This window comes from Falco peregrinus, chromosome 7, assembly GCF_023634155.1.
Source record: "Falco peregrinus isolate bFalPer1 chromosome 7, bFalPer1.pri, whole genome shotgun sequence".
NCBI classification, from domain to species: domain Eukaryota; kingdom Metazoa; phylum Chordata; class Aves; order Falconiformes; family Falconidae; genus Falco; species Falco peregrinus.
The window spans coordinates 3059885-3072898 of NC_073727.1; the positions used below are offsets into that span (position 1 = coordinate 3059885).

The 13014-nt window shown below is 46.1% G+C and overlaps 1 protein-coding gene across 3 annotated transcripts in view; it reads right to left on the reverse strand.

Moving 5' to 3' along the window:
* Positions 1-13014, reverse strand: part of SPRED2 (sprouty related EVH1 domain containing 2) — a 65671-nt gene that overhangs the window by 22814 nt on the left and 29843 nt on the right. For all 3 annotated transcript variants that reach the window (XM_055810535.1, XM_055810537.1, XM_005232431.3), the window contains exons 2-4: positions 5055-5232; positions 3528-3696; positions 825-889 (exon numbers count right to left, since the gene is read on the reverse strand). In XM_055810535.1, the coding sequence (XP_055666510.1) occupies positions 825-889; positions 3528-3696; positions 5055-5232 (412 nt within the window). The remainder of the gene's footprint in view (positions 1-824; positions 890-3527; positions 3697-5054; positions 5233-13014) is intronic.

The following is a 13014-nucleotide window of genomic DNA, read 5'->3' on the forward strand; positions in this document are numbered from 1 at the left end:
CACCAGTGCCACAGGACAAGGAGGGAGTCTGTAACACAACTAACGCACGCACACATGTGTGTGGGGGGGTTGCAATAAATTTAGGAAGACAAAATATTCGCTGTGAGCACCTTGTTTTCAGCCCATGGAATACCCATGGTTGGACTGCCATTTTATTTCACATTTCTTTATTCCTCCACGCCTTTAAAGTGTCCAAGCATAGTGGGGACAGTAGCTGCCTCTGTTTCAGGAAAGCTCCAAAATACATTTTAGACATTACCACAGATTAAATACAAGCAACTCCTATTTTTTATTTATTATTTACTCCAAGTCACCACTGGGTAGGCAGACAGCATGCTACTGTGCCTTCCCCCAGCTGAAAGACACTTGTTTGAACTTTCTATGTTCATGCACAGGTGAAACACCTTTAAATTTGGCTTTTGTTAACAACTGCAATTCAAAATCTTATTTCCTTGAGTAAGTACCCGAGTAGCAGCCATCTACTTGAGTTTGTGGGATGCTTCTCAAGGACAGAGAGAGAGGTATTAGGCTGTGTGCACCACTCAGATTAAGCCACAGGAAATTTGAGAGTGATTATTTCCTCACTTCTAGCGCTGACAACATCTGCTCTGCCACGCTTTTCACGTGGCGATGGGAGGCCAACAGAAACCCAACGCTTTACGTTCTGTAGAGGACATACTTCCATCAGGCTAAACACACCCAGTGGCCAAACACTGGGATGACTGCTGGAAGCCGACCCTGAGGCATAAAAAGAAACCCCCTTTCCAACCTGACCATGTAAACCACAGCATAAAGGAGAATGACCTCAGGTGACATGTACTTACAGTGAAGACATCATCATCGCCCACCTCAGCCTCGTTGTGAAGCGTTGACGAGGAAGTCGTAGATCCTAGAAAACAAACAAAACACAAACCCACAGCATTTTAAATTCACATTTCTATGTAATTCTTTTTTTTTTTTTAATTAAGCCCATAATCATTTGGATTCTCACAAGTTTTTCTGTTGTAGATGTGTACAACAGTGGCTTAAATTACGGAAGAAAACCTCATCTACATGTAAGCTGGGTTGGAAAGGTAAAATCTGAAAGTGTTTCTTGACGTGCAACTGCATGGCTGCCAATGCTAATTAACTATGTTAAAAATAGCAGTTAACATTTCCAATCACAGAAGACTTTCGTTTCTGAAGAATGGTAAAGCTACGTACTAATCAGCGCTTGAGGCTAGATCCTCAGCTGTCGAGAGACCATATAGGAGTTATTCGTCATATATTACCTAAACCTGGTGGAAAAAATGGCTTAAAAATAAAAAATAAACCTCACTTTGACAATGAAGAGTTAGATCTGGGTTTTTTTCTTCTTCTAATTCTGCAAGTTGTTACATATTGTGAATGTCTTCCCTGTTACCACCTATTTCTCAGAGAACCACCTCGCCTCATGCAAGCAAAGTATTTGGAAGGAGCTGAAATGTGTAAACCCATTTTTTTAAATGCACATACTGGGGTACAGTTCTCATGTCTCATTAATTGCATGGCAACTGTTAAAAAAAGTCGGAAATCATATTAAACAAACCTTCTTCCAACCTCCTTCCCCACCCTGCGGGTGTCCCCCTCCGGAGCCGCCTGTTGTTACCCTGAATTACAGCCACATCACATCCCTAACTAAAACAACTGAATTGTTTGTACCACCTCCATCCTGGAAATTTTTTTAAATAACATGCTTTATATAACGCTATCTGCACCAGTCCTGGCTGCTCTCAGTTGCATCATCATGAAGATGTGCAGAGCTAAGTGTGAAAGCCCACTTAAAACACTAAGTAACGTGCAAACGTTCGTGCCATTTGCTACATTAACCTTAAAAGTAAAAAATCCAGACGCTCTAGAGAGCTGCATAGGATTCCTGTAGTTGCGCACAAAGCTTCTACACTTCTGATGCTACAGGGAACAAACCAGTGGTTAGACATTAATAATAAAGCGGCAGTTTCACGAAGTTTTGAACGTGTGTAGTTTGTCGTGCTGAGTATTACCTGCTCAACCTGCTCAGCCACGTGAACAACAAAAGAACGATAAATGAAAGCCACGGCCGATGCTGTGTGCTCCCCAGCCGGTGCTGGTTTTCATTCAGAAAGCCTTACTTGGATGTTAAGGAGGAACACATTCATAAGGAGCAGTCTGTGCTCTTAATGGGATAAATATAGATTTGCTGATTTTGAAGTATCTGAGATCCAGCAGGACTTGATTTTAAATACCTCTACTGTAAAAATGGGTCAGAAAGAGCAGAACAGGAGTTGCTGCGTACCAGGCATCTCCAAAATAAGACTCGATACAGCTGAGTTATCATCTCTTTGGAACTTTGCACAATCCCATGCCACTTACATAAAACACCACGTTTATGACTCAAAATGCTTCCATTTTAGCTAGTGAGAAGAGAGCACGAGGCCTAGCTGTGACTCCTTCACGTTAATGGCACAGGAAAAAGCAAATGAGTAACTGGTTGAGAAGATCCTTCCCTCTGACTAGTGAGATATTTACCAGGGAAGAGCCCTGAGGGATTAATTCTCTCCCAGTATCTACCATTTCCATGTTAAAGCAAGGACAGGGCATCCAGAATGTTAAGCTGTCTTATGGAGCTGATGTCCTCAAAAAGTATCCACATCTGTGTACGCATTTGAGCTAGAATCCTCAAAAAATAATACCATCTGTATATAAAAATATCCCGGTCACACCAGGTGGAACGAGAAAGGCTTTGGATCACTAGGTCTCTAAATAAAGTGGCATGGTTAAAAATAAAAAAGAAAAAAAAGAAAAAAAAAAAAAAAAATCGAGCAAAACCCCTATGAAGAATCAAATTTCATTAAAATAAAAGTACTATTGAATTATAGCTGTATTATGATTGCTTGATTGCAGTGAAATGTGAAAAGGAGAAATTTATGACAACTTCAAAGCACAGGCAATTCAAATGCATTTTTTACAGAACTAAAAAAAAAAAACCCCAAAACACAACAAAGTCTTCAAGAACTACCATTCAACTAAGACGATGCAGACAAAACTAATTACTGAAAAAAAACCCCCAAATACAAAACAAAGTTTTATTCAACTCCAGGCAGGGAATTCATACTATGATTTAACAAAGACTCGGTAAGATGAGATGCGGCTGCATATAAAGAGGAGCCGGGGCTGTCTGAGTTGCTATCGCTGGCATGAAACCCAAGCCTATCAAATAAAGGCAGTAATAACAGACTTGATGATAATTAAGGGGGGGGGGGAAACCTGGACAGACCAAGCCAGATAGGACTGGAAAACACCTGGACTGAAATCCCTTCCCTCCTTAAGGGATGAGAAAACTCAAGTTCTTAAAAGCTGGGGCTTGCTCAGCGCAGGCGTAAGCACCCAGCTACACCTGCACATGAGCAAAAGAGATGTCCAAGCCCAAGAACTGACGTTAAACCCGTCTTTCTTCCCCGCGCTGTGACTCAGACCCCCGTCCCCACTCCTCCAGGGGTCAAAGCAGCCACTGCCGCACGCTGTGGTACCTTCAATGAGGTCCTCGATGGCTTTCCGCACTCCTCTGTCGAAGGCTCGCGCGTCAGCGGGGCTTTGAAAAGTGAGCCCGAACTTCCTGTTGTCGACTTTCCAGTGGTGGAAGGTAGGGTTTGCCTTTGTGTACACCAGGTCCTTCTTCACAAAGCACTCCAGCACCACCTGGGAGGGTGTGAGCCCCAAAAGAAGAGCAAAGTCACTTTTCCCACCCAAGGACACAGCCAGCACCATCTCAGCCTGGACCCGAAAGCAAGCCAAGTCATGCCTCGCGTGGGGGGAACTGCCTACCCTACCGAACGATGACTAATGAACACCAGACGCTGTAATTGTTCTCATAACCACTGCACATCCAGCTTCGGCTTGTGCTCTGCCTAGGTGCTTGCTCCCTACCCCAGGAGCCTATTCCAGACCCAGGCGCAGTGTGGCACAGGTTACAGCTGGGGGAGGGGGCTCAGGTGGAGGGAGAATGTCTTCCCCCTCAACAGTTTTGCTCAACAGAAATTTTATCTGCCAGCAGCAGATTCAGGGGTGCTGTAACACTCCCCTCGCCCTTTTTTTCCTCCCTCACCCCCAGCCAGACACTCCTCTTAAGCTCTGCTGTGCCAAAACCCACCTCCAGGGTGATGCTCGGGGAGAGCAGGAACGGCTTTGTTAGTCTTACTCCGTCCCCCCAGACCATAAGCATGGCTCCCAAGTAGTGTCCAGAAAAAAAATCCTAAGCAAAATAGTGTTGCAAAAGACAAACTATACTCGAAACATCTTTAACACACCAGTCTTTTGGAAAGCAAGATAATTTCTGACTCAAATAATGCGTATTTTTTTTCCCCAAACACTGAGTTTGCAGAGCCTGTGCAGGAAGCATTATTTTTAAGCTAGCCCACCTCTTCACAGGAGAAAATTTCTGAAGAATCAAGTATATAAGAAACGAGATAAACATTTGAAACGGACCCTGGAAATAGGGAAAAGGCTTTATTAATTTGATTTGTGTGGGGAAAGAAGAGAGCTCCTTTTTAGATAAACAGCTACCAGGAGAAACATAGTGCGCCAATTCATAAGAGACAACTTGTCTTCATATTCTCACTCTGCTTGTTCAAACCTTGAACGGCACGCAGCATAAATAATTCATGCCCGTTTTAAAGGCTTGCACTGCATTACTCAGTGCAATGTGACTGGCTTCATGGGTTCTTTACACTTCAATTCACTTCTCACCCCTGCTAGGTCTTAAAAAAAAAAAATGCAGTCCCTTTTTCAATCATCAAAGTGGGTCTTTGCACATGGATGTCAAAAATTTACCTGCTCCTTCCAGGTGGCGGCATGCCAACCTAGACAGCAAAAGATGGCAATTTTAGATGAAGATAGGTTTGCTTTGTCCAGTCTGGTACTATTTGCACATGCCTGGTTTTTATGGTGGTTTTTTTTAAAAAAAAAAAACCACCAAATTTGCACAAGAATACAATAGCAATAGATTTGGGATAATTCTCATTATAAGAACAGACAAAAGTTGAATTAGGGTCTATTACCAGTTTGTCTTTCTGCCTTTCACCATGGATTAGAAATCCACTTCTTCCATTGCCCTCCGGGTACGTGACCTTGCAGACGCCAACTCTACTGAGACCACCTCCTTCTTGCGGCAACCATCCCCCACTGGAGTCATCTCGGGTCATAACCACAGCTTTGACTCGCACAATATAGCTGTCACTGCAATGGCAACAAAATAAAAACAGAACCTTTTGTGAGCATCACGCGGTCTCAGCGGAGCGTTTTTCTTGAAGGTGGCATTTACACTGCACGGGTCTGGCCCCAACACAGTTTCTGCCCGCAATGGAAGTCCACCTCTGTGATGGATGGCCTTGCCCACTCCAGCCAACACAGGAGAGAAACCCACTGGGTTTCCAAGTGTCAACATACAGATCAAACAACCCATGGGTCTGGACACTCTTTCCCTCATGCAGCTGGGGACAGGGACCAAGAGAGCAGGGGTGAGCCAGGCAGCACCCCAAGGCCACCACCCATAGGGATGCATTGGGGCATTGGGTCTCCAAAGTGTTGGAAGAACATGCGGAGCTCAAATAACCCACAAAACCAGTGGTTTAAGGTTTCTGTGATCAAATTAGTGAAGTGGGCTTTGGAAGATGGTGCTCAAATTCCTCTGCAACTGCGACAGTCTTACGGGAAATAAAACCACAAGCGTGGCTCCATTTGGTACCTCTGATGAAAGGAGATGGGAACCATCTCAGCTCAGTTCACCAGGACCACACCACGTCCCTACAACAGCTCCACCAGCATTTCAAGCTTTCAAAGGCAGAACCAGCACATCATAACCTTGCCAGAAGCTCTCCTGGAAGCACCTGAGATGCGGGGGTGATCTAGGTGTCCATCCCCCCCAGCAGGAAGCTCCACTCCCCCAGAGCTCTCCTGTACCCTTTCCACAGAGCAGTTGCTCCAGCATCTCCTGGGACATCACCAGGGAAGGGGTCATTTGGGAGCAGAAAGGCCACTGCAGCACGTAAGCAAAAGCCAGGCACCTTGCATGGGACATGCAACAGACGCCAAGCTAAAGCGGGTTGTCCTACCCTGGAGCTGCTGGGTAATACCCACATTTTGTCCTCACGCTGCCACCGCCCCCCCCGCGCAGTGCAACGCATCGTGTGTTAGACATCGCCTAACCCGGCGATGGCTGAGGATGCCCTCGCAGGGAGGTGACCTGCATGGTTAGACATTGGCCACACGCAGCCACGGCGCTGCCGGGACACCCAGCCTGGGTGAAACCGGGAGCAGCAGCAGGGGCTACAAGAAAGGACGTGCGAAGAAAACTGCCCAGGAATTGGCCATCTCCAGGCCACCCCAGCTGAGTGCCCCAGGTGGAGGAAGCTCAACCCATAGGAGGGCTCTAAGAGGTGGCCTCTCAAAACACAGGTATCACCCTTTTCCTTGAGGAAAACTCTGTATCCAGACACTTTCCCAGCATCTGCACAACACGACAAGAGAATGGGCCCTTCCTATCCGAAGTTACGTGCAGTGGGAGCTTTCTCCATCCTACACCAGACAAAACTGCCTCTTATTTTCAAGACACTGTTTTTGCATTGCTTTTGTAATCCAAGTGCTAATACTTGAAGCCTTGAGTTCCCTGTTCTCTAAGACAACCAGATTTTAAGCAAGCAGCCCCACAGATCCCGCTTGAGGGCAGCTTCGGGGACAGACCAAGGGAGGCAGCGAGCATCGTCTGGGCAGAGGCACCTGGGACCAGCTAATACCTTCCGCACCTATGCAGACCTTGCAAAACGTGTGCTGCGATCTTCCCTTTGCCAGCTTTATTTTATGGATCCAGCAACTTTCTCACCGGACCTACAGGATGAAGGCAGTCCACAGATGCTTAAGGTTCATCCCCTATTGCTCTGAGGACTTTGCACCGGCTGATAAAAAGCTTTTCCGCATACTCAAGATACGTGGCCCGCATGACAGCTGACACACGCAAAGCACTCACAGAACTGAGAAATGACATTTTAAAGAATATTTTTGCTCTGGAGGCCTTAAAGCAGCATCCTGGTACAGGAAACAGGACAAGCGTGTCTATAAACAGATCCAGTTACCTTTTTACTTGGTAATGAAAACCCATTCCTAGATTTTGCCAGTGGCAACTGTAATCTCTTGGCTTCCTGATACTCAGAATTAAGCAAAATACTTCAGCCAATTTCCTGCTGTGCAAAAATCGAGCTGCTTCCATCCAAGACAATTTTTGTTTTCTTCTCAGTACCTTTCCCATATGGTCTATAAGGATTAGCAATTAACAGAGAAAGGAAAAAGAAAGCCAACTATACATTTTATACTGGACATATTCTATTCTGGACTTATTTTTAGCTCTCTTCTGATGTCGGAGCTGCTCAATACGACCTTCCCCTCCATGCTCCTGCAAAAGTCATCCATGCAAACTCCTGCTTCTCCTTCCACACCTGAAAACTGCCACTGGCAAGACAGCTTCCTGCAGGATTTACCCCTCACTCTCACGGCAGCAGCCAGAGCCTTCAGCTGTCCCAAAAGTAAGGCCGTCCTCGGTTGCTTTGCTGCAGGAATCGTCCACTTAAAGGAAAATTAAACCAGCAGCGACTACTCAGTATGTTGTGATTTCTATCAATTATTTTGTGTTTCCACCACCTCTCAGGGATTTCTCTAGGCTCATAATTACATTTCAATACCAGTGGATGCCTACGCGTCCAGTTTCGGTCCCCTGACTGCTGTCCCTGCCCATTACAACCACAACCTGCTGGGGCACAGAGCCATACAGTTTAGATCTTCACTTCCACACCGATACCGGGACCTGTGGCTCTTATAACCTCTGCCACCAAGGACACCGATTTCACCTATGTACCAAGAGACCACCACATAACCTGCATCTCTCCCATCTTGAAGAGCTACCTCCTTAAATATATCAAGCCAGAAAATCTGGTTTCCATCACCCTACCATGGTGAGATGACCTCTCTGCTCCCTGATTAGAAAAGGGCCTCATCCAGCAGAAGGGTTCGCCCTTGGCAAGGTAAGCAGAGCTCTGCTGCTGTTAACGTAATCCCTTGGCACGCTGTCCTGCTCGACCAAAAGTCACCCGTGACGCCGCGCTGCCCAGAGAGCCCCATCCTCTCTCCCGTGGGGCTCCGGCTGCTTCCCAACATGCCACCTACGCCAAGGGATTTGGGGAAAATGAAAGCAACAAAATAAGGAAAGGAGGCGCTTATGGCTTCCTAGGGCTTGACATCCTGGTTTAGTCACTGGACTAGGATGCGGAACTGCACGTGGCATTTTCAAGGCTACCCACTGCTTCCTTCAGCTTTCTAAGTCAAAATCTCGCCTGCCATTCCCACCCAGAAGCCTAGAACAGGCAGTGCTTCTTTCCCTCACACTGATAAATACTCGGGAGAGACTCAAACATTTCAGGTCAATATAAGGACCTTGCTTCCTTAGTGTAAAAGCTGCTTATTTTCTTTGCTATTTAATTTTACACGACTGCACCGAGGCTCCTGTTGGTTGCAAGGATTAAAAATCCTCGGGAGCAAAGGGGTGAGCTGCAAATCCCACGTGCATGTCACTGCTGAAACCTTGATGCACCAAAGCAGCGAAACAACCACGTCTGAACCCTCCGCCTGCAATTTTATCACGGCAACTGTGCAATCTATTTCAGGAGAAATGGTTAATGAGGTACGTGAAAATATTTGGTCCATTACCATTAATGAGATACCAACTGCTGCTGAGATTACATAGCACAAGCCTTTCATATAGTCAAAAATGAAACAGCTACCCCCCCCCCCCCCCGCCCCAGTAGCCTTAGTTCCTCTGATTTTATTGGCTTCTTAAAACTTTAAGAGCGCTCTAATTGTTGGGTTTATGGCCTACGCGCTACGCATTTCATGCAAACTATTCTTAATTATGCTCTTAAATGGAATACTTTGCTATCTTAACCCAGCAGATTTGTCTGCAACTGCCTTAAAAGCTTGGGAAGAAAGTATCTGCAGGGATTACCCAGCTGCATGGCAGCCGGCCAGCCTGTTTGGGGCTGCTGCAGGTTGTTCGCCCGCCCCACCCTGCGCAGAAAACCAGAATGAACTTGGGGAGGAAAGGTAGCGCAGGAACCCACGTGCTGTTTTTATTGGAAGGAAAAGAGAACCCTTTAAAAATTATAGCTTGTGGGTGTGCATATATATAAATAAATAAAGAGATATTAAAAAAAAAAAGATTAAAAAAAAAAAGCGTGCGCCTGTATAATTGCTACTCCGAAGGATATTGAGAGTTTTCCTAAACAAGAAGTTCTGAACGATTACCTTTGTGATAATTGAACCGCAGTTTTATTACCTACAGCCTAACTTTTACAAAGCATTGGTGTGTCTAAGGGACAGGCGATGTTTAAGGTGGATTAAAGAGCTTTCCTCCAGCATGCAGGAACCACAGTGTAAAATGCAGCTGACACCATCCAGGGCTCCCCGACATCAGCCACATCACTGACGGCAACCGCAGCGCAGCAAAGCCAAGGGGGACAAAGCCCTGAGCCTCGTTGTATGCCTGGGGTGGGCTCACAGCTCCGATCCCGCATCCAGGAGTGAACAGCAAATCATTCCTCTGTCAACGAAGTCTTTAATTTTGCCATCGTCTTTGTAAATGAGGGTCAAAGTACAGACCTCCCTTCCACCAGCCGCTGCTCTTTTCTACTTTGCTTCAAACGCAGCAACTGCAAATACCATCTGAGATACTTAAAAATCCCAAGGGGAGGGGGGGGGGGGGGGGGGGGGGGGAAAGTAGCCCAACCTACCACATTTACTACTTTCCTTTTGAGTCACATCATAAACCACTTCCCAGACGTATTCTGTAATTCAAGAATATTTTTTCCTCTAGCCAGGCTAGTTGACGGATAAAACTTAGACTTCCATGCTAATGCAGCCATGCGGCACTTCAGCGCTTTCCTCCCTTCTCGATGTTGTAGCTTATGAGGCCAGAAGAGATTCAGTCTCAGACAAAAAGATAAGTGCAACATCATGGGCTTCAAAATCACGGACTGCTGCCTTTAACTGATCGACATTCCCAGATCCCAGATTTCCAGGAAGAGCCACAGGGACAGCAGGAGGCTGCTAATGCAACGGCGGCAGAGGTCAGGCTGTTCAGCTGAACTGAACCGCGGCCATCAGGCACTTAAACACAATTTAAACTACTTGGAGCCATGCAAATTTAACTTTACCATTTACTGGGGCATAACCTGCCTTTGGCTGAGCTGGATGTGGTTTCACAGAGCTCTCACTGTGCCCTCCGTCCCTGCCCCAGCGACTCCGACAGCAGGAGTTAAAGCCATCCCGTTCTGCCCGGGTGACTGCAGGAAATTGTATGGGAAGGGTCCTCTCCAGAGTTCATCCTGCAGCCAGAAAGCGGCAGCATTTTGATGCAGGTCATGAAAACCTGCTATTTTTGGAGTCCTGCTTTCTTGACCCAGTCCTTGGTTCATGAACCTTCTACAGCATGGGTGAAATATCTGCAGATTATAACAACTACTTTCTTCTTTAAAACCCTAAGTTAGCATGTTATTAAAAAGAAAACTTCTGAGTGCACGGAGCCACCGCCAAATAAAGTTGGTATTTCAACACCATTTAGATATCCAGCCTGTTTAAAACTTTTCCGTTGGCTATCAGCATGAAAAAAAGTCATTTGCACCCCCCTGGTCAGATCCTATGTTAACATGGAGCCTGCAGAAAACCACAGAAAACCTCCCAAAAGTTTTCCTTGCCCTCACCTCTGCATCACACCAGGCACACAGAACCACTGCATCCGTAACCCAGCTCTAGTATAACACATTTGCAACCTTTATTTTTCTGTCTTTCAAATCTAAAACTGTCAGGATAAACAGGCATCCGGGAAATTTTGGGTTCTGCCTGGTCAGAGTGAATACAAGACAGTTCCATCCCCACATGCCTCGCTCCAGGGATGCTGCCGACTCCTGCCATGTGCCTGTCCTGGGGCACTTCATCTTAACCTGATATTAACCTTACAGGCTCGGTTTCAGGACATTTCTCTCTGTCTCAACAAAATGAGAAAACATTGCTGGCATTCAGCGTTTCCTACCAGCTTCCCTCTGAAAATGGAAAGGAGTTTTCTCTTCCAGCTCCCCAGTCCATGCCTGGCTGCTGAACTGAATTTAGCAGCATGTGTTCAGCTTGTACAATCACTGTTCCACGTTAAAAAAAAAATACCCACAACCAAACCAGAAGAGATACATTAACTCCAAGAACACTGCTAGCTGCAGCAGTGCAGAAGGCAGGAGAGGAAAATCCTGCCCCGAAGGAAGCGCTCCTGCAGGATTTGGAAATCACCGCCGGCAAAGTATAAGACATGCACAGTCCTACCTGCGCATCCCACAAAGCGCCCCAGAGGAGTTGTTTTTGCAGGAAGGTTATTCGGTGCTGGGGGTTTTCTTGCTGGCTGAGTGTTGCCCAAAGTCCTGTGTGCAGCACAAAACCCCAGCCCAGCCGGCTGAGCACCCCAGCGCACTGTCAGGGTCCTGGATGCAGCACGGATGCTCCAAGGCTCAAGCGCCCCCTCAACCCTCAAAAGCTTGTCTTCCTGTAGGACACGTGGCCTCGCACAAGGAACACCGCTCCAGCAGGCTGGAGCAAACCCGAACTACTGCCTTCTGATTTTATTTTTCACTCCCTGATGCCTTTCCTGGGTGTAGAGCAGCCCCAAGGGCAGAACAAAGAGTGGCTGGGTCCTCCACGGCCAGTGCCCAGCCAGCCTGGCTCTGCTCCCAGCGCTACAGCCCATCCGAAAACTCTCCATAGGAAAGATTAACACCAGTTTTGTTTGTTTGTTTTTTCAGAAGAAAAAGGACTTCGCAAAAAAACCAAGACACCTGCACAATCCAGCCGCCCGCCTCCACATCTCCCTCAAACACCGAGGCAACGAGGAACAAAGGAATCCTTTCACCAAAACGTTTGTTAAACATTTAAGGCTCATTTTATTGAGTTTATGAGAAAACAGCTCTATCCTAACTTGCTCAAATGGGATTTCATAATCCCATAAATAATTCAGATCCTTCCAGGAAGTACCTGGAAAACTAATTTTTAAAATATATGTATTTTTATATATATGTATGTATACATATCTATATATATGTATATATAGAATGTAGATATAAAAAAAATTATGTATATTCATTTCTTTTAAATATATTAAACAGAAGAAAAAATACGTAAAGCGACAGACAAAAGCATCAGCTTCTGCTGCAAGAGTAACTCTCACAGCGCATTTTTCCAGTGCAACATCCCAACTAATCTGGATGCACCAAACTAGTCAACGACAGCAATTTGCTGCTGCAGCCAGGGCCCCAGGCCCTCGCTCCTTATTAAAAGCATGTAAAAAAAAAAGAAAAAGAAAAAGTGTTAAAAACCAGCAGGGTTTGGGGCAGGCAGGGTAACACAACCGCTATTTGCACAGCTGTAGGGGTGGCTGTTTGAGCCCTGCGTGGGCTAAACCCGTTTTTTTCGGGCAGCACAACCTCCCCTCCCGTGCCAGGCTTGCCTGACGAGCCCCACAAAGTGCCGCACATGTAGGCAAAACCCCAAACAAACCGGCAAGTGGCTTTTCAGGGGGAAAAACCAGGCTTGCAAACAAGCTGACAGGCCAGCAAAGATCCACTGAGGCAGCTCAAGCACACGGATTTTAAGGGCTATCCCCAGAAATTAGCTTACTACGCTAACACCACTGAAAAAAAGTCACTACTCGTGGATGTACTGAAGCATCTATGCAACGTGTTGTTGAAACGTGTTAAAGCCATCGAAACCCCCAGCAAACCTTGCTACAAAAATAGCCAAGTCACGGGTTTTTTACTCCTAAAAGACAGCCATGACACCACCAGGATGTACACTACTGACAAAACTTTTTAATGAACAACGCTTTAATGAAACCTCTTAAAAAAAAATTACAGCAAACTTCTGTCTCAATGGAGACTTGAG